The following is a 21,954-nucleotide window of genomic DNA, read 5'->3' as shown; positions in this document are numbered from 1 at the left end:
TCCATACAATTTTAAAAAATTGTTAGGTCAGAAACATTGTTATTATAGTTCAGTATTTACATGGCTCTGGTCAAAGCAGCTTAGTTACCCATTCAGAAAGCAAACTAATATTGCAAGTCAAAAACTCACCAAACAGAAATAGTCAACAGATCAATGTTTGAGCAACCATGACTGAGAAGTTGGTTTTCTATTCTACATTCACTAGATTGACACTACTGACAGCAGTCAGTACCTGTTTCTTCAAATAAATCAATAAAGCTCTTAAAACTAGATTTTGACACATGAGCTGTATATATGACAGGATCATCATTAAGTAGCAATGCAGGAGTTTATTTAGGTATTTAGTGGTCCCTAACACATTGCAATTAAACAAATAAAAAAACAAAACCAATTGAAATGCAATAAACCTGAGACTTTAAGTTCCCCGAGGAATGGGCATGGTAAAAGGACTATGGACTCATGAGGAGTGGTTAGGGGTTCAGCCAGCTCTACCCCCAAGCCATGCCCCGCCCCCTTACACATGAGTGGGTAGAGGTTGCTAAAGGTGTAGTTGGCCACCTGTCCTGTAAGCTTTTTGTCACACCACGCGAGTAAATTTCACCAGGCGAAATCCTATTCTGACAACACCTTAAGGTCAAAACTCTCAAATGTGATGGCAATGGGTGGCTGAGTCTATTAAATATTGAATTAATGACTTTCAATTGGTTTCTTAAAGAGGTTGGCACTTATGGAAGACAGTATATACCCACTTTTTATCCAGAAGGTCCATAAGTGGCCGCAGGACAGTCTCTGCATCCATGGCAGCGTTACTCCCTTTGGCTGAACCTTTCATCTGAACCAGCTCCTGGTTCATCTGCTTCACACAGTCCTCGATCACAGGTTTGAAACTGTGTGATGGAAAAAACAACAATCCTTGAAATCCTTTGTTACTAGGTCCCATATTTTAGGCAGGAGCAGTGAGGTAACTTCACTCCAGCTGTTCCTATTAGATTATTGAAAAGATATTCACATGGGTGTCTTTTGTTCAAGCTGAAATGTTTAGCAACTTGCTGTGCTCACTGAGCAACTTGCTGTGCTCACTGAGCATGGTGCACAGGGTGCACAAGAGCTCGAGTCAGTTATGTACAGAAAAGTCTGTCAATAACTAAGCAGTTCTTGTAGTACAATTTCTTTGACAGAACAAGATGTGAATGGAGACGTTAACCTTAATGAAAATGATCCCACACAGACACACGCTGAGTCACACTAATGCTCACCTGCAGCCAAACACTCCGCTGAGTTCATCCAGCACCGTGTTGAGCTTATTCTGCAGCTCCTTTAGCAGATCACTGGCCTCTGCATCCAGCTGTCAGTGGAAGGCAGACAGTTACTACATCATTACACTTCATACTCTAGCCCACACTGACTAGAATCTCTGCCTAAACTTGGGTGGGGGTGCTGGGGTGGGGGAGACGACAGGCACAGAGAAGAGGTAACCTGCCTCACTGGTGGCCTCCCACTCATTGTGCCTGCCATCTGTGCCGAGCGACGTTCTGAATACAAATAGCCGGCTCACCTCCGAGCACTGCAATGATGACTGCTTGCCGAGTCATGAGACATGGTGTCAGCAAAGAAGCAGCCAGCTAGTCATCTCAAAAGGGAAGGAAGGGATTTTTGTGCACTGCTACATGAGTTACAGTAGAGAGAGTATGCCGTCAGGCAGCCTCGTTACATCTCAGGGGAATCAAGCTTACTGTCATATATACATAAATCCTTGTATCTACAGATGTTCTGATACTCTAATCCTCAGACGGACTTTTTCTGTACAGGAGGAAAATTGTTGCTGTGGGGGAATATACTGGTCAAGTGTGCTTATTATTCAGGAGATAATGGTCTAACTAGATTAATATCAGTGACTATACTTTGCTACAAGCCTCTTAAATCCATGTACTATGTGCCTAAATATCTACAGTATAATGTATTGACAAATCAGACATGACATTGCAATGAACAATTTTCAGTACCAGCCTACACAAACACATTTGCAAAATATATTCACAGCATGTACTGTATATAGGATGTGCCCATGCATGGCATGTGTTGGATTTCTGTGGCACCATATTTATGCATGTGCATGTGATGGTTGTGCATCTGTGTACTGGAGAATGTTCTGAGAAGATGCATGGACAGATATTTGCAGATAGATGTGCTGTGCTGTGCTGTGCGTGCGTGCGTGCGTGTGTGTGTCTTTGTGTGTCAGTAACTGCATGAGTGAGTGCATCTGTATCAATGTTTGTCTCAGTGCTTATGAATTACGTTCGCAATTGTACAAATGTCGAAATATTAATGTTTTGGATGAGGGTGGAGGACACGTCGCTGAGGCTCAGTGCCTGAGATGGATGTGTGAGGCCAGGCACCGCACCACATGCATAACGGATCGTCACACTAGACCTGATAAGCTTAGCCATGGAGTCGCTCATCGCACACATTCTAATGGCGGGGAAGTGGATGTGTACTTTAAACCCTTTATAGATATTGTTATTCTGCAGACATGCCTCTATCTGCAAACGGGATAGATTTATATATGTGTGCGTGTGTCTTTTAATATACACACACATGTTCATACTGCTGCCACCTCAATGGAAAGGACTGCAGCATGCAAGATTTTTCTGTCACAGAGAAAATTGCCCATAGCGTTGTTATTTTACTGTTTGAGTAACGGATAACATCTCTTCTGTAGGCCTGTAGGCCTTGGTCTTTAATCAGTTTCCCTTGGCTTGGGGAAAGTTTTAGACTGGGCCTGTAATCTGCAGCCTGGCAGTCTCTGAAATTAAGATTCTCAGGTTGTTGTTTTTTTCAAGAACACTGTGTCTTAATGGCAATTTTGGCACAGGAAATTCACCCCACTTTTAGATAAACCGAGGCACCTGTCGCATCCTGAAAGGAGAAAATTCCTTTCTCACTCAGTGTGGATCATGATGCTGCAGTCAAATGTTTAAAGTGGTCAAATTATGCTCATTTTCAGATTCATAATTTTACTTAGGGGTTGTACCAGAACAGGTTTAGAAGGTTTAATTTTCAAAAAACACCATATTTTTGTCATATTGCACATTGCTGGAGCACCTCTTTTCACCCTGTGTGTTGAAAGCTCCGTTTTAGCTACGGAGTGATGCATCTCGCCTCTACAAGATCTTTGTTGGAAGTTGCACATGTGCAGTGCCTAGTTAAGGACTGCTAGACAATCAGAAGCAGTGTAGGGCAGGCCCTGAAAAGCCGGCAACATGGACTGGAGCAAGAGTTTCAGAGGGGTGAGTTATTATCTGCAACAAATTTATCTTTCATCCTTAAAGTTATAACTGAGACTTTCTCTACATTACATTAACAATTTTATGTCCGTTGAGTGCCCGAAGGGTAGCTAGTGTTTGGAAGCCGCTTGGCGAGCATTATGACGCGTGTTTTGCTGTCACAAGAAAGCAGAAGTAAATGGCTGGAATACAAACAAGCTGTATTCAGGCAGTTCAGAGCAGTGTTTTCTGTGGGAGATGGGAACTCCTTTTGGGCTGGGCTTTGGGCTTTTTCACTTTGCAAATGTATTATATGCACTAAAAAGGTATATAACTCAATAAAGACAGGGAAAAAGCCAATAAGCATAATAAGACCTCTTTAAACTGAAGACTGCATTCCTGTCAGAAAAACCTTTGTTCAAGGGTAGTCGCAGACTTTTCATTGACTTGCCAAGTGAGGCACCTCTGTAGTTTGGAAATATCAAAGATTTGTGTACTGAAAGGTCTTGGTGTAGCCCAGAAATGGGATAAAATGTTGAGAGTATTATTCTTATAAACGTGTATTAGGTACTAGGAATAGATCATGTGTCTGATGTCTTTATTTTACTTTTGCACTGTCAGAAACTAGTTTAAGTTGTCAATATGTGTACCAATAGTACCACAAAGAAATTCTTATGAAGTTATAGCACTAAGTGACTGACAACATTTTGTACTATTTTAATTCAGCTTTTTGCAAAACAAACATCAACTTTGGAAACAATGGAGCACCTGGCTCCTCCATGGCAGCTAGTTTCACTCAACACTGACGGACATCCAGAGTGTACAAGCTCTCTGGCTGACAGCCTATCAACAGCAGCCCAGCTTTGCTCCCCTTTGCCTGTTTCAACAATACAATATCTACTCACTGACAGGTTGTTATTCCAAAACATAGTTTGTTCTAAACAGTGCCAAGTAAATAAAGCTTTAATAAACCACCATCTCTAAATAATAAAACACCCAAAATAAAGCATGATACCAATCTGGGGAGATCAGTCCATGATGATTCCATAAATGTGGGCACATAGCATTATTGGTAATGCTATGATAACAGCCCTTGGTAATTACATCGGCTCTCTGGGAGTTAATTGCTGATAGGAAACAATTCTGTATTGAATAGGCTACTGTGCACAGAGGAAGCTAAAGGCAAACTTTTACCTGAAATACACCATGGTTGTATAATTTGTATTCAAGAGAAATCATTGAAGATGTTCTTAAAGATAAACCTGAGTGTCCATTAACAATGAATATCCATAATTTTACTTTCTGAAAGGATTTTAAAGCTTCTGGTGTCATTATTTTTCAGACAATAATGGCCTGGGAGTGATCCAGGTCTTGATCTGCTAACTGTGGGGAGGTAGCAGCACCTCAGCTGAGGGCACAGCTGGAGAGATTTGTAAGTGTTTGAGAAGCTCATTAAACACGGTCTGAAAAATCCAGTTTGAAGCATTTTGTGGATGCCGCCTGGGGAATGGATAGAAATGATCAAAAACAGCCAGCAACTCGGTGAGTCTCTGACTTTGCTATTTGCGTTGGGGGCAGGGGGTGGGGGAAAAAAACTAAAATAAATATCTCACTTCTATAGTAGCCATGGATAGAGAAGTGGCAGACATAAAAAATAGCAAGCTAAAAATAAAGATGAGATCGGGTGGGTTGAGCCACTATCCCCTGAGCGCTGGGGATGGTGAGCTCGAGCAGCCTGTCCAGAGGGGTGATGGGTAATTCCGATTCCGTATGCTCTGTGGCACATGCTGCTGGAGGTGTTGGGGGGGGGAGTGAGAAGCATAGGAGCGTGAGGGGTGGTGGGGAGGCACAGGGGGGAGGGGGCGTGCTTTTTCATATCATTCAGTAAATGGTGGGAAGGGGTGTTGACGAGTCCTATTTCACACACCTTACAGAAGGACACAACCCCCTCCTCCTGGATACAGAGAGAGAGAGCACAGAAAGGAAATGGGGGGGAAACAGGAGACACAACGACAGGAGACAAAACGCAAGGCAAGACAGGCATTAGATACTGGAGAGAAACATGCGTGTAAGTCATAAGAAGCAGTGGCTGCTGCTTCTCAGGTTAGACTGACAGACTGACAGGGAAAATATTCAAAGGTGTTGCAAACCCAACACACAGTGTTATGGGGTTTTAACTCAGTATTTACACAAAGGCAACACGTGTTGTACACAAGAGGGATTAGAGGTGGGGAAATAATGATGGAGTACAAAAGAAGTAAGTGAGGAACTTTTGTGAGTTAGAAGTTGAAAAGAAGGATATTATCAAACTAAACTACATGTCAGATTAGTCTATTAGATGGTTAAGTACAGAACTGAGGGACGGATTACAGAACAACGCTGTTGGGATCAATTCACTTTCACTTCATGTAAATGTCATCTGAAATAATCATTTACATAATCATGACACAGCATTTATTTCACAGCAGAGTGCTGATCTGAGGATGGAGGTTAAAGACTCCATTTTAACTGGCATCAACTCTGCTGAAGTGTCCTTGAGCATGACAATGAATCCTTCGAAGCCCCTCAAGACGCTGTTCTTCAGCTAACCTTGTGGTTTGACCTTTCAGTGGGAGGACGCAGATTAATGCAGCATTGCATTGTGATTTAATATTCATAAATTATATGCCCCCCCAAAAATTAGAGAAAATATAATCTCAATTGAAGTGAAAGTGAATTGCCTCAAAACTGCACACAGACATAGCAGACAGATACATGTAGGTTGGTTCAGACCTGTTTGCCACCCATGGACTCAAACATCTTCTCCAGTTGGACACGGAGCTGCTGAATGTTGTTGAGGAGGATGCAGGGCTGTAAAAGTACAATAATTAATACGATTAGATTTTTTTTTTACAGTACTGTACTAAATTTCCTTTATTTTTAAATGTATTCATTTATTTACATCTACTGACATTGTACTGTAACAGTTTGTGAGCTTGGGACTAGCCCATACAATTGAAGGCACATTGCAAAACATCAAACAGGCAATAACAGTCAAATCCATCAGTTTTGATTTCCTGACAAATCATCTATACAGAGATGCAAGGTTTTCTGCACGACATCGACAATCAGCAGGAAAATGTAATACATAATACAACAGGGAGAGAAATGTCTGCACTGAATATGTCAGGCATTATCGATTCTCAGCTCCACAACAACTTTAATAGATGACAGACATTAATCACACTGCTTTTTATGGAGACTGAGTTTTCAATCAGTGACATATTATGTACCTTATCTGCCTAAAAAACAACAAAATGCAATGCCAAAAAATTATGATAGTGGTAATGGATAGTACTAAAATGATAATTCTGCGCCCCACAGGAGGATGATTAGTGTCTTTCAATGCACAAAGGAGCCAATAGTGTCTCTGCGGCAGCACATAACGGTTTGCTCACTACTAGATTTATGAGCGTAATTGTATGGGAGTGATTAGATCTGAATCTGAATAAAAGCAATGGAGATTTCCCTTAGCTACAGATTTCTAGCTTGATAGAGGCTGAGTTTTGGATCATCTATCAGTTAAATGCCAGGGCTTGCTTTGCTTTGTAAGGACTGCTGATACCAAAGAGGACTAAAAAGACAGCTATTGGTAGTCTTACGGGGATAACGACGTTTGAATAGGATGATGCTAAGCTCACAAGTTTGTCTGCAATTATTATCTACAGTATATCAACAAATGTATTCATATCAACACTATGTTTGCAAAAACAATTCTTCTAGACCAGTGGTTCCCAACCTGGGGATGCCCCGAGGGGTGCCAAGATAAATCTGAGGGTTTTCAAAAATAATTTTATTACATACGATTATTGTAACTTTTGTCTTATTTGTGTTTTTCTTAAATAAAATATTTTATACTTTTCCCATTTTAGGTTTTTGAAAAAGTAAAGTGATGCAAAAGCAAACCTTTAACAACTCATGTCGACACCATGTCGACCAGGGGTCACAAGGGGACACTGATTTGACTTAAGGAGTCCCACACAAGTTGGGAACTGCTGCTCTAGATTCTCATCTTTGTTAGTGGCAAAGACAGACAGACAGTATGTTCTTGTTAAAAATCCCTATGATGCAGCTCATATGCTATATATGTAACATCTAACAAATTAGAGATTAGTTTTAATTTGATGTAATCCTGCCACTGTACAACTCCATCTGCCTCATATTTCCTTTTTTCCTTCATACGTCTGTTCAGTCCTGGCTTGAGGAGGGATATTTTGTGTTTTCTCTAGGACAATTGTAATGAGCCTGTCAACACTGTAAAGAAACATCTGCCTCCCCTGCTAGTACCCTTTGTGTTATCTCTCACTTCAACTTGAAAGACCTGTGTGGATAATTAGACCACTCAGAAGGCTCTGCATTTTGTCATCCATCACATTAAACAATGGACAGAGAGCCCAGAAAATACCAATGACTTTTCCCTATCAGCTAAGGGCTGTGAGATGAAAAATTGCATCTTGGTTAATAGAGACACGTTGTTAAGTGCATTACAGAGGACAGGGCAGAGCTCAGTGTAGAACAGACTATGTTGCTATCGGAAACATTTTCCGCATGGTCTCCATGCAAACCGCTGTTAAGGAAACACCATCATCTGACTTACCATATTTGCATTTGGAATAAAAAAAATAATAATTTGCGGACTTTGAGTGAGCGCTTACCACATTCTCCTTAGTCAAATGCAAAGGAAAGTCCTTGGATATGATTGCAGCATATTGCAGAAGAACTTTGTTGATAGTCTGTAGGGGGGAGAGAGACAGTTTTATAATTGCAGTTTGTTTGCTGTTATATTATATTATTGAATTGCTGGGACTCATTGAAAAAATCTAAAGGAGTCACAACCTAATAACAAGAGAATATCAAACAGAATCAATATGCCACCGAGTCTCCTTAGGTCAATGGCAAACTCTTTAACTGTGAGTTATTACTCCCCACAGGAGTATTAAGGGTTCGGTGCGGGACCATTCTAAAGAACCTGACCTTCGCAAAGCGGCACATGAAGTGAGCCAGAGCCTGTGGGTTTGGACACTCCAGCTTCTTGATAATCTCAAAACTCTGGTTTAGTTGAGTGAACACGTCGACCACTGAACAGGAAAAGAGGGCGTGCTCTGAGGTTTGCTGGAACTGTCGTGGGCAAAAAGAGGAAGAGAGAGGGACATGAGGTTAGAGGGAGTGATGGAGTGGTTGGGAGAAAGAGAAGGGAAGGAAAAGAGAAGAAGGGACAGATGTAGAATACGATACAATCTTAAGACATTTAAGCACCTAATAACAGTGAGACAGTAAAGACAACATTTAATTAAGCCCCAAAAAACCCACAAAAAAATGGATCATACACCCATATTGCACAGCGCACAAATTGGTAAACACCTACACATTTTAAACTTCTCCTCCCTATTCTAAAAAACATATACAGCACCACAGAAGACATAAAACATTATTGCTGTTTTTTATTGTAGTACTGACATTATAGAGGGCAAAGAATAAAATGATTAAAATGCTTTACTATTCAGATCAAAACATTTTAACTTTATGCAATTCTGTTTTGTGTTTAGTTGCAATAAGCATCATAACAAATTTGTACCCCTTCATCCAGACACATTTGAACACAGATTCACACAAAATGTATACTATTACTATTACTATATTGAAGTAATTTCTGTGCCAAACTTGTTTTGTGAAGCTTACACTCATTTCCTCTCGTTATTGCCTAATATCCCTCTGTGCCTTTTACTGCCCTGAAAATCATGTTTTGCTTCCTGTTTTTCTCAAATTTTAATTGTGATGTCTCTGGGTGAGGAGTGTTTTTGACTGGGTGAAATGTCCTTTATCCGCCACACCGTCTTCCTCAAGAGGTAAATTCAGTCTTATCAGGCTATTCGTGTAAACAATAAAGCAGTTTTAATTGGCTTGATTGGTTAAATATAAAGTTACATATTGAAAAAAAAATTCAATGCTCTACTCACTCCATCTTTCTTGTCCCTTTCCAGTGCTCCATTGAGGAAATCCATGGCAACATCCTCGTTCTCATCAAGCCACTGAATGACAAATGGCTCAAACCACCTAAAAAAAGAAAACCCTTCTATCATTGGAGGGTCAAGTCATAATCATCACTGTCTGAAACACCAGATGAGTAAAGGTTTACTATATAAGAATAAGACCAAGGCTTTTTAGTTATTTAAAAATTATAGAGAGACCATTGTACTTATGGGAGATCAATGAAAATTGTATTACCCTCAAAAAGGTATCCTGAAAAGACTTAGCAGATTTCAGTGTGGTTTTGGCCAAGGCTGCAATTCATGCAGGCTTTGATATCAAGTTTCAGTTTGCGGACAGATTAGACTGCGAGGCTCAGAGGACAGCAGAGGACAGCAGAGGACAAGCCGGGACGGATGAGTCGGGCAAGGAAGTACATTTGTTAGTGGAATAATAATGCTATTCTGTCTGTTTCACTTTGCCATTTCCTTGTTTAATATAGTGCCAGAGCTTGTACCCAGAGCAACGGATGTCCCCCAAAAACTGCTTTGTACTCTGGCTAAAGGCATCTGCTACGGGAGGGAAAGCCAATAAATAAGGTGGGCGTGGCAACAGAGAAAGAGGAGACAGGCAGACGGAGAAGTGTGTGTGTGTGTTTGTATGATGTGAATGCCTCTGGAAGAATCAATCATGCTAGAGATGGTGGTTGAGTGACAGTGCTGGAGAGGGGGAGGGTGAGTCATTACTCTGATAGACTGGCAGAATGAGAGAGGGCACTGCGTTCCCTGCGTGCATTACACGTGTTTATATTGCAGCTTTCCTCGCTTTGCTGAACATGATTATGCATGCACAATGGAAAACAGGCATATGTGAAAAGAAGAACAAAAACATGCTTTTAGGCTGTAAACAGTTTATGATCAGCTTGTTTAAAGAATCTTTTAAATAAACTGCCAGCATAGATCATTTGAACATGACAATTTTACAGATCCTTTAAGCTACCATGATTCATAGTGTTATATGTATTGCTCACACTGTTGACCATTACAGAATTTTTCTCCTTTAAAATTTTAAATGCATTTAAACTTATCTTAAGGAATAAAATGTTTTTGTATGGAAAGTTTTTTCATCAGACTACAAATCTTCTTACAATACTTCTTCGGGGCCCTCCTTTTGTCTCATTTATGTAAATTATATTTACTTGAGTTGATTAGTTTAATACTTTAATACCAACAACACAAACAATTTCTTCTTCCTGTAAAGATGGACAAGATTTAGCAGCAGAGATGAACACAAACAAGAAATGTGTAGTGATAACACCTGGGTGAAAGCAAATAAATGATCTGTACTTATCTTAATTTGTTTAAAAGGCAAAAATATTTTGTTGTGAAGCAATTGAACAATTTGACATCTTTTGCGTTTCTCTCAGCTCTGAGTCAGTCAATCTTTTCCTCTTAGATTTTGGTAGCTCTGTTTGTATCAACGTGGATATCGCAAGCAGCCTGTTATGTTCTATTGTGCCTAAGTAATCACATTCTACTATGTTAAAATTTAACACTTAAAATTATCCATTTACTCTTTTCCGCAATTTCCATTAACAGTGTATCTGCATTCATTTGTTCACACAGTAATGTGTATGCATGTTTATGTGTCTCTGCATGTATGTGTGTGAAAATGAGAGGTCACTTACAGAGAATACTCAGGGGGAACACCCTTGAAAGCCGGCAGGTCACGGACATACTCATTATGGAACCATTTCACTTTGAAGTGAAGATTCATGTATTCAGTACTTTTGCATAGGCGGTGCTTGTCATGCTCTGTAATGCAGATTAAAATATGAGAAGGACACATGTTAGAATATACAGTACATTCACTGAAACCACTATTCTTAAAACTCTGTTTTGTAATACTTCTCACTCATAAGAACACCTCTGGAATGACCAGAGAGCAAGTTAAATTGGATGTAACATTGTAAATGTGTTGGATGTGCTACGGACAAAAAGCAGCACCTCAGTTTCTTTGAACTTCTTCCTCCCAAAAAACACAAGCACAAGTATAGACACACTCACACACACTAACAGGAATGTCAAAATATTTAATAAGCATAAAAAAAGAAGTGATTGCATTTAAACTTACATTTTAACAGGCTATATTTTATACAGCCTTGACCTAACAAAGAATAGGAAAATAAAACCGAGCCTGTGAATGTGTCCAGCTCCTTTCAAAAGAAAGAAAGCCCTTGAATAACTGTAAACAAACTGACACTAAAATGGATTAGACTTTCATGTTAGTTGACATGGCTGCTGATTCATTTAGTCTAGCTCACTGTAGACATTTCAGAACAGTTAAATATTTCCATGGGATCCCCTGGAGGAGAGATGGGTGATGGAGCAAGAGAGAGAGTGAGAAAAAAAGAGACCAGGGAAAGAAAGGAACCAATGAAGATGGATATGAGATGAAAGAGAAAACAATTCTTCACTGGCAGTGGTGGGTCAACTAAATTACTTTTGCTACTTTCCTGCAGATGAGATAATGGCACAAGAAGGATAAGAAAAAGAGGAGATGAGGAAACATCATGGCAGCATACAGGATCATGGGAGCAATTGTTGTTGCAACAAAGATAAAACAGAATATAGATGACGAGTGTCCAAGTCAACATGTGAAAGAGATTAAACCCTAGCAAAAGACAAAAGCAAGGCCCCACTTCCGACGCTATATTCAGTGCTCTTTATACATCCACGGGTTTGGCAGAAGGCCTTTCTTACTCAGACACTAAAGACTGTGCATCCCTTCGCCTACCAACAGTGGTTTCCCTGAACCATGACCAGTCTCCTCCTGACCTTAACCAAAAAGCTAACCGAACCTTAAACAAAGCACGGCTCAGGAGGTAGCGCGGGTCATCCACTAATCAGAAGCTCGGTTATACTCACGCTCCTCCAGTCTGCAAGTGTCCTTGGGCAAGATACTGAACCCCAATTTTAGCCACACTCTCTGACACTTTATTGTCTTGTTTCAAATTTTTATCCAACCATTTCTTTCTCATTTTGAGTTTTTTCTTTGTCATTTTCATTCAGTATGCAGTATTAGCCAAACAATCCCTTTCTCTGTGGTTCAGATATCTATTTTTGGTTTAGTATACCCTGCTTTATCATTATCATAAATGAGACTAGGGATGTCATGATACCAGAAATGTAGTAGTTGATACCGATAGGCAAGGTACACCATGGAGAAGTGCCAGTTCATCGCAGGGCTGACACATACACAAACAACCATTCACACACACATTCACACCTACTTGCAATATTGAGTCGCCAATTAACCTAAGCATTTCTTTGGACTGTGGGAGGAAGCCGGAGAGAACCCACGCGGACTTGGGGAGAACATGCAAACTCCACACAGAAAGGCCTGGGATGACCTTCTTGCTGTGAGGCGACAGTGCTAACCACTGCACCACCGTGCTGCCCTTAAATGGGACCATAATTTCCAAAATGAACATCATGCTGTATTGAAGACTTGAAACTAGCGATTGAGATCATATACTCAAGAGTTTACTGACAGAATAAATGAAGTGAGAAGTAGAGTCATTTTGTCATTGACTACAATACAATCAGACTTCTTTTTGCATCCAGCGGAATCGCACTGCTAGCCATTACAAGGAATGCAAGTTTAAGGCACTTCCACTTTGGCTGCACTTTCCAGATCTGGAGGTTCCCACTTCCTTGGGCCATATTTGAGACATATTCTAATGTCTGGTCTCCAGTCTTCTCAGCTAAATTGAAACAAGATTTGGCTATATCTGGACACAAGATAGTAAGTCTTACACAAGGCTAAAGAAGCAGGGAATTTAAAGGACTGCGATATATATTTTTTTCATTTTACAGCAGGTGCTTCTACATAGTGAAGAAGAAACAAAGACACACATATTCACACACTGTTGCAGCTACAGTGCATTCATGGCAAATCAAAGACATATTTAAATCCACACGTTGCACCCGGGCTGTCGTGCTTTAATCCTGATAAGTACCTTGGTGCTTGCTTACTCTGATGAATAGTGCATCGCCTGCCAGCCTACACTGCCTTCTAAGCTCAGAGGAAAATATTTACATATGTATAATTAACATATTTACCTGTGAATAATGTATTCAAATACACAATGCACTATTTCACTCTTTAGAATAGAGATACTCCACTCAAGTCAGTCTGTTATATTAGTTACTGCAGCTCACTTCAAGCCTTTGAAACTGCTTTTGAAACTGTGTTAGCCTGCATTTTCAAACGTCATTAAAATGACATGGATGTGTGTGAATGTATGTGCGCGCACACACTTGAACTTGAATTGGAATCAACTTAAAATGAGTGTTATATTAAAAGCAATGTTGTGTGTAGATATCAGTGTCTCAAGGCTTAAGCATTACTCATTCGAGGGACTGCATAACCACATGGAACACAATAGTGCTTTACCACATTTCACTGAAAGGTCTGACAGTGTTTGTATCCCTTGAGAAAATGTCTTGGATAGATAGACCTCTGTTACTTTTCAGTGTAGCAGAAATTGTAGGTGTGAAGATAAATACTCTATCAAAAAAAAAGTGGATAGTTGCCATAGCCACCACAGCTTAATACATACTTAGGGGCCTATGATTTCTGAATAACAGACGGAGTGGTGAGGGGTGGTGATGGTGCAGTGGATAAGACACATGCCTTTGGTGTGAGAGACCCGGTTTCAACTGTGACCCATCCACCAATGTGTCCCAGAGCAAGACACTTAACCCCTCGTTGCTCCAGACCTCTGACATAATTAGCAATTGTAAGTCGCTTTGGATAAAAGTGTCAGCTAAATGAGTAAATGTAATTGCAGAATTTGACAATAAAAATGTTATCAACTGTTTAACAAGGAATACTGTGAAATTTGCCAGAATATGGATGCAACAAACTACTGCTCTGTTTTGGTGTTATTACAGGCATGTAGCCTCTGTCTTCTGCTCTCGAGGGCAGGGCTCAGCACCTCCACACACACAGTGACATCAAAGAGAGTCTGCGCTCAGCGTCAAGCTCATCACTTCAACAAACTCTCAGAAGTGCAACCGTGTCAAGATGTAAGCTCATTGAAGACTTAATGGTTATATGGGCAAAGCCAGATATTGGGTTGAAAAAAGTGAAAAAGCTACATCAGGTCATGCTTTGTAAACAAGGTAGAGTGTTTCCCACGTGAGAGTAGCCTCATTAGACCCACTTATCAGTGTGTGTTTGAGCAGTATATGGAGGCTGCCCACCAGAAGATCCGTGGGAAGAAAGTGTCAATAGTCAAGTAATAACCTATTTAATAGGGCATAATTCACAGTACATTTATTCATTTAGCTGACGCTTTTATCCAAAGCCTTTGAATTGCTATATATCAAAGGTTGCACACCTCTGAAGCTAATAGTGTCTTGCTTAGGGATACATTGGTGGATTTGTCACACAGGGGAATTGAACCCAGCTCTCTGTGTCTTATCCACTGCTCCATCACCACCCCAGTACATGTTTTTGCAATGATGCATTTCGTGAATTATCCCGATAAATAATTGCACATATATTTGAATATTTCTCTATGTATATTTTTCCACGATACATTAAATTCATTGATACTGATTAGATTTTTGTGATTAAATTGTTGAAATTGTATTCATTCACCACATGATTATACACTGATGACAAAATGTGCATTCATCTTTAAAAAAACAGAATTAAAAAAACGGAAAACACAAAACTTTGGAAATTCTATACTGTCATCAGAGAATTCGCAACAGTGTCTGAAAAGTCAAGCACCATTTTCAAGTGGAGTTTGTTCAACTTGCAAGTATAGATTTGAACATCTTTTCACAAATCCCAGGAACCACTGTTTAAGGTTTTGCAAACTCTAGCCGACAACTGATATGAAAAGTCACAATGATCCCATCTCCTTGCAATTATTTTCTGTTGGAGCCTAACACTGGAAAATGGTAGGAATCACAGCTTTCATCTAAACCTAACCTTTATGTTTGCGATGGCTGAAATTGCAGAGGGATTTAAGGTTTCACCTGGATTCACCCGGTCAGTCTGTGTCACAGAAGGAGCAGGTGGCTTAACAGTGTGAATATTGAGTTGAGGTTGTTTTACTAGAGAAGACCTGCAGTTATTCTGCCGCAGAGGCTGCGTAATATCTGAACAGAGGGATCTACTGTGGCAGTGTCACTTTAATAACTGAGCTGCCACTGCAAGGCAGCTTATACACATACAGGATGGACACACACGTACACACATACACACACCATCACAGTGTGTCAACCTTTCTGCCCTAAGCTCTGACTGCACACACCCTCAGTGTCACACACAGTCACCTAAATGCAGATGGAGGTCAGTTGGGAGACAGAAAAGTAGAGGTCAGCAGGTGTTGCTTGGGTGTTGTTTGGTGCTGCCAGCCAGGTTATGTGAGATTGCTGTTTGTGTGTTTGCAGGGTGTGTATGTGTGTTTCTACATTACATTTACTCAAACACATATATATGTGCTGCAAATACCTGTACATACACTACGTAAAACATTTCCACTGCCCAAAAAAAGAATCTGTTGCTGTTTATAATACATAATACAATACAAAATAATGCATTTCTGTTTGTGTAGAAGGTTTAAATGATTCACATAAACCCCATCTTCAAAAATATCAATGAGATACGCACATAAGAAAACTAAGTTTGGTGCATCTAAGTTAAGGAAATACTCAAAAGTCATTGTTGTGGTTTTCTGCAGATATTGTATTGTATACTAGACATAACATGTATGAAGGGATATGCATTGAAAAAGGTTAATAAAGAAGTCTGAGCAGTCTTAAGCTTTGTTAGATAAAGTGCTGTATACTTTTTATGCTTTTTGTATTTTACAGTAACACCAATTTACTGTATTGACAATTTTGCAGTTGTTACATCCTTACTCATACTAGGACTAAAAGTATAACGTTTGTTTTTTAGAGGAAAGCTAATGGAAAATGGAACAGTACATCCTCTGGAGACCATGGATTTTTCATGTAAGTAATGTACATTTTATATTTATTTATTACAAGTGTCATGGTGGTTGCACCAGAGTAAAGTCAGGGAGATATTAAGATACATCCTTAGAGGAACTTCAATATTCATTCAAATACACATTTCTTGGAACAGCAGAGGACTAAGTACCATTGTCTAAGATCAGATGATTAAATATAAATATATTTTAACACACAAGGGTCTGTATCATGTGTAACTTATCTTAATTTACTGAATGGAATGGTTAATTGTGCAAGCCAAATATTCTTCAATACCATTTTTCACAGAATGTGCTTCTTTCCCACTCTGAATGAAAGTAAAATAATGTAGTTTTCCATTCACTGGGCCCGAAGTCTAAATAGGAGAGAATTAGAGGGAAATTAGGTCACAAGATGCAGTGTTTTAAAATACTAGAGCTGCAGCTAATGATGATTTTAGTATTCAAAGCTTCTATAGATTATTTCAACGATTCATCAATGCCTCGTTTAAGAAGTACTTTTGCTGACCCCGTTAACGGGATCAGCTGTGCACGTTTATAGGTGATAGGTATTTATTGGTCCTTTCAGAAATTCATAGTCTGTCATACAGCAAACATCAGACCAAAAACATCAACAGACCAACAACCAGACAGCTGCTTTACAAACACAAACATCACCCGAGTGCTATGCAAGGCTCATGCAGTCTACACGACTTTCAGTGTCGGCCGATGGCCATGCTGTTCAGACTACACAACTTGCCCTCATGTGATGAGAGTCTTGAAGTCGCTGTGGCATTCACACTACATGACTGATCGGTGACAGGGTGTCACACACTACAGAGCTGACAGCGGCTGTGTCACCCGATGCTGGTCTCCAAACCACATTTTGTCAAGAAAACACACGTGAAATGGGAGATCCTGCACACGAAGCAGCTGTTGTTTGTTATTATAAGAATAGCAATTATTAAGACAAAGAATCTGGGTGAAAGGATGGATTAGCACACGCAGATAGCAGGGATTGTCTGAGCTACAGAGAGAGCTGGAGGGGAGTAAAAAGGTGCAGCTCCCCGACACACAGTTAACTTATGACTGTGAGGTTACAACTCACGGCCCACAAAGGAGAACAACAAACGCGCGTGTGCACATTTTCAGCTGAGGACTGCAGCTTACTTTGGCTAGCCTTCAACTCAACAATCAATCATGATTTCAGTTAAATGCTAAAGTTGCTGTTACTGTTACCTTGTCTGTGGTCACGTGGTCACGTCATGGTCACAGCGTAGGCGCGGTAGTTATAAATGTCCGTGCGAAACAGTGTGCTATATTGTTAAATGGATTAAATGAAGCATCGAGGCAAAGAATTTGACTCTATGCATTTTAGTAATCGATTTAATCTATGAATCATTTTAGCCCTAAAAAATACTACAATAAGCAGAAGCTGCCTGACTTCAGAATGTGTTCAGAAAATAGTTTTGAATTTTAAACAATTTCCAATACATTTTCTGTTGAAAATGTTAGCACCCACAGACATTTGTTTTTTTCAAACACAAGTCCTCCTCAAAAACTTAATTACAGGCTGTTGAACTTCAATATGATTAATTTTTCACTCACTGAAGAACTTCCCTTCCACGACAGTAATTATTTTGTAAAGCTCAGGTGTCCGATTTTTTCAAATGGGTAATCTGTCACTTTGGAAGGTAAGTCAATTCATATTTATTTATACTGTCTAGCCTCCTGGGGGCCTCTTTGTTTTGTCAAATGAATTGACACATTAAAAATGAAAAAGCGTTTAACCCTTGGCTGGTATTGGGGTCAAATTGATCGTTTTTCAAGAAGAAAAATGGTACAAGTATACATTTATACATCTGAAACTCAATGGCCTTAGCTTATATTCTGTGATAAACATGTACAAAAAAATGAGCACACATGTTGCTATATTGAAGAGGCAGGCCACATATGTGCTCCATCTTCACTTTCCACTCAAGAATGTGATGAGCGAGACCATGCTGCCACAAAATAACCATGCTGGTCTTCTTTGCACATCAAACTGATCAATTATAACCCAGTGTTTTCCTGGTTTTATGCGCAGCCAGTAACATCCTGGATGCATTAACCCACACACACAGTTCACACAGTACCATGAAAAGTCTCTGCTCTCTCTACATCACTGAACTCCCTCACCGCCCGTTCCTATTATCCTCTCTCTCTATTTTCAGGCAAAACTACCAGAATACCGGCTGCAACAGGTTCGAGTGTTGTATTGTTAACTGCAGTACAATGAGATAAAGCAGAATTATGACTGTAAAAGGTTTGGTTAAATTAGATAGTGATGATGGGACAACTTGGGCGTCATCTTTTTTCAGAATTTCTCCTACACTACCTGTCTGCATTAAAATGGTAAATTTTCTGCTTATGCAATCATGCTAATGGATTGCGGCAATGCACATTTGCACCTTGCCGCTCCCGACTCTCCAACAATAGTACGCCTGTAGAAGCCAGCCTGATCTCTCTTCTTCATTTAGTGAGACATTTTCATTACGGGCCATTGTGATGGGCACAGCTGTTCAATAGATAATGTGACTGGCTGAGAAGATAATGATTAATCACCACACCCATGCTATTTATATTCCACTTCACGTGTGCTTTTGCTTATATATATATATATATATATATAAACAAATGTATCATGTGTGCTTGAATGCGCTCTCATTGTCTGTACACGTATGATCCAGGTCATTAAAGTAGGACCATCATATCTGTGAGTGTGCCTTTGTGCCCTGCTGGTTGTAAACAGTAGCGGATGTCCTGAGGGACGTGTAGGCTCAAGGTCCCTGGTGAGGGTGTCATCTTGTCTGACTTGGCCCACAGGGACAGACAAACTCACAGGAGACTCACTCACTCTCTGCCTCATTGATTTAAATGCTGTGGATAATATGATGAACTGTGGCGGCTCACCACAGCATTTCCATCCTCTAATTACCATTCAGTAAATTTATCTATAGGAGCTTGTGGTTAGACAGATTTGCTTGAGACAAAAGGCTGAAGGACCAGAATGGCAGCCAAGGCCAGTATAGTTCTCTCTGTGACATAATTCCTTCTTCTTGGCTTCTGACCCAGTTCTGTCAAAGGGCCTCCTAAGCTGTATCACAGGGGCCTACTGACACAGCTCTGCTCTAACACCAGAGCCCACAGAGACACTAACTCCTGTTGATGTGACACAAACATCTAATGCATTAGGACACAGCCAAACTTACAACTTACTAATGAAATGAAATGAAATGAAACTAAAGAGTTCCCTCTGTTTCAGTACAGTGAATCACCACAGTAGTATTTTTTTGTTTTGTTTTTAAATTACCACTTGAATTTTTAATCTGTACATCCATTTATGATCAATGTTTATTTTCTTAATAATAATATATTGGAAGATGATTTCTTTAGAGGTAGATCTGTGCATGTACAGCAATTTAAACCCACCAACAGATGGGGAAGTTGCAAAAAAGTATTTTTACACCAGAAGATTATCCTTTTTAACTGGGCAGACCACATTTAGTACATTTGACATAATCTATTAAGTATGTATGAGATCTGTATATCTGAAATATAATATATAAATGCACCACTTGCAAGGCTCACTCAGTGCTTTATAAGACTCTATCAATATAAAAAGTTATACGCTGTTACGAAGGTACAGAGAGATCAATATTAAGGGTGCAGTGCTATGCTGAAAACTGTAAAAAAATAAAATAAAGTAAGGCCTCAATAACTAACAGTCTGAGATCAGATTAGCTTATTAAAATCACACTGCAGGACAACACTCAACCTTTCGCCATGCCCCAGCCCCATAAATAACATATTTTGGTGGAAACAAACTCTCCTCGAAGAGGTACATTAATTGAAATTATATTAAAATAGTCTGTGGAGTGAAGCTGTTCCAACAGGCTGAAGATGAGTTAATGGGCTGCTGGAGCATTGAATCTTTAATGACATGCCCCAGAGGCCACAGCCATTAAACAGCTATACAGTGGATATACAGCATATACAGTAGGACTTCATCACAGAGTTATTCTGGAGTTTAGAAGTAGCACTAATTTTCCTTGTGTGTTACAACATTGAAGTTATTGATATTAACTATATTGATTTAGGTGACAGAGGGCATCTCCTCCTTTTTTATCAGCTAGTGATACCCTCTACCTATCACTTTTGGTGACCCAGTCTGCCGGTGGTCCCCAAAAAATTATGATGATTGATAAGTGTCTGAAAACTCAATTTACAGCTACAGATAATCTTTTTGAGTGTTTACCATGTAGGTAGTGAATGAGAGAGTGATTTCAGCTACAACCATAGTCATTCACACTCTCACATCCTCCCTCTCCTTTTCTCTTTCTTATTTTATCCTCTCTCTTTTTGTCTTTCCACCTACCCTCTCAGTTGCTCTCTCTCCCTCTCACACATTCAGATTCACACAGAGGTGCTAAAATTAGCAGCATCCATTCCTGCACTGGCACCAAAGGCCTCCGAGCAGGAAGCAGCGGATGCATCAAAGACTTCATTAAGTAATGCACATGCACATGTGTGCACACACGCCTGCACACACAGATTCCTCTTTTATTCTCATTCATTCTTTCTTAGTTAAGAGCACAACTTAATGCTTGCATGAATGTACAGACTAACATGCCTGCACGCACAGACCAACAAAACAGGACATTCTGGCCCGCCTCCTTCAGGGTTTCTCTGTCAGCTGGCTTGCCAGTTCTGTGTGCCTTCTTATGTAAACAGGTCACTTGGAGTTACTTCCATTTGTCTGAATGAGAAAGACAGGCAGCAGCCTGGACTGGCTCAGTATACCTTCTCCTACCACCTCATTATTGTCATTCATTGTGTAAAAGCAAACAGTACATGCACGAATGAGGGAATACACGCAAACACACGGTAGGATGCATAGGTGCATAGCATGCATAGACTACAAATGTGAGCTTGCATATGCATACAGTACCCGTTTGGGCCCTTTTCTGCAGCTTTTCTACTAATCATTTTGACAGACACACACACACACACGTGTTACGAACAGAGGCACTGAAGGTATTTGACAGCGTGATGGGAGAGACAGGAAATGTCATAGAAGGGAATTAAAGAAAAAACACTTAAATACTTCAAGAGTACTTTTCTAACATGATGGATGCAAAACAAGCAAAGCAATCAATTTGTAGCTAAATTATTGTCTTGCGATTGTTCTTTGTGGAAAGCAGTGAGCTGTTAATAAGTAAGTAAGTAATTAAATCACCTGCTTTCCCTGCTTCCTTTCAGATATAACCAATCACGTTCTCTTCTGTAGCCACAGACAATAACCAGGCCAATAAAAAAAATAACTTAACATTTTAATAATTTATTTTAATACTCATTGAGCATTCATTTGGCTAAAGTTATCTTACACAACACTCTGCGGCATGGGACAATTTGTGTTACAATTTTTAAGTGAAAAAAACAACCATGTAATTTATCTACTATACAATCTGATATATATTCATTTTTTATGGTAAATTACTGCAAGCAGGCAATGCTACGAGGTACATTTTCAACAGTAAAAAGGTTTTTGATAATACATAATGTGATTCATATGAACTGACCACAACAACACCAACCACTTGTGAAAGTGATATCCACATTGGTTACACAGCA

The 21,954-nt window shown here is 39.8% G+C and overlaps 1 protein-coding gene across 2 annotated transcripts in view; it reads right to left on the bottom strand.

The window, feature by feature from the left end:
- The window catches only part of LOC119890745 (protein unc-13 homolog C), a 107,530-nt gene that overhangs the window by 17,921 nt on the left and 67,655 nt on the right, over positions 1-21,954 (bottom strand). The window contains exons 20-27 of one of the 2 annotated variants that reach the window (XM_038702126.1): positions 10,957-11,083; positions 9,260-9,356; positions 8,277-8,420; positions 7,958-8,035; positions 6,036-6,113; positions 5,191-5,217; positions 1,257-1,345; positions 750-887 (exon numbers count right to left, since the gene is read on the bottom strand). In XM_038702126.1, the coding sequence (XP_038558054.1) occupies positions 750-887; positions 1,257-1,345; positions 5,191-5,217; positions 6,036-6,113; positions 7,958-8,035; positions 8,277-8,420; positions 9,260-9,356; positions 10,957-11,083 (778 nt within the window). The remainder of the gene's footprint in view (positions 1-749; positions 888-1,256; positions 1,346-5,190; positions 5,218-6,035; positions 6,114-7,957; positions 8,036-8,276; positions 8,421-9,259; positions 9,357-10,956; positions 11,084-21,954) is intronic. The other variant, XM_038702127.1, reaches the window with a different exon arrangement.

Source organism: Micropterus salmoides, unplaced genomic scaffold (assembly GCF_014851395.1).
Source record: "Micropterus salmoides isolate LMB-PRFRI ecotype aquatic unplaced genomic scaffold, ASM1485139v1 Ms_hic_scaffold_6, whole genome shotgun sequence".
NCBI classification, from domain to species: domain Eukaryota; kingdom Metazoa; phylum Chordata; class Actinopteri; order Centrarchiformes; family Centrarchidae; genus Micropterus; species Micropterus salmoides.
Note: the sequence above shows the minus strand (reverse complement) of the source record. Positions and strands in the feature narration are given on the sequence as shown.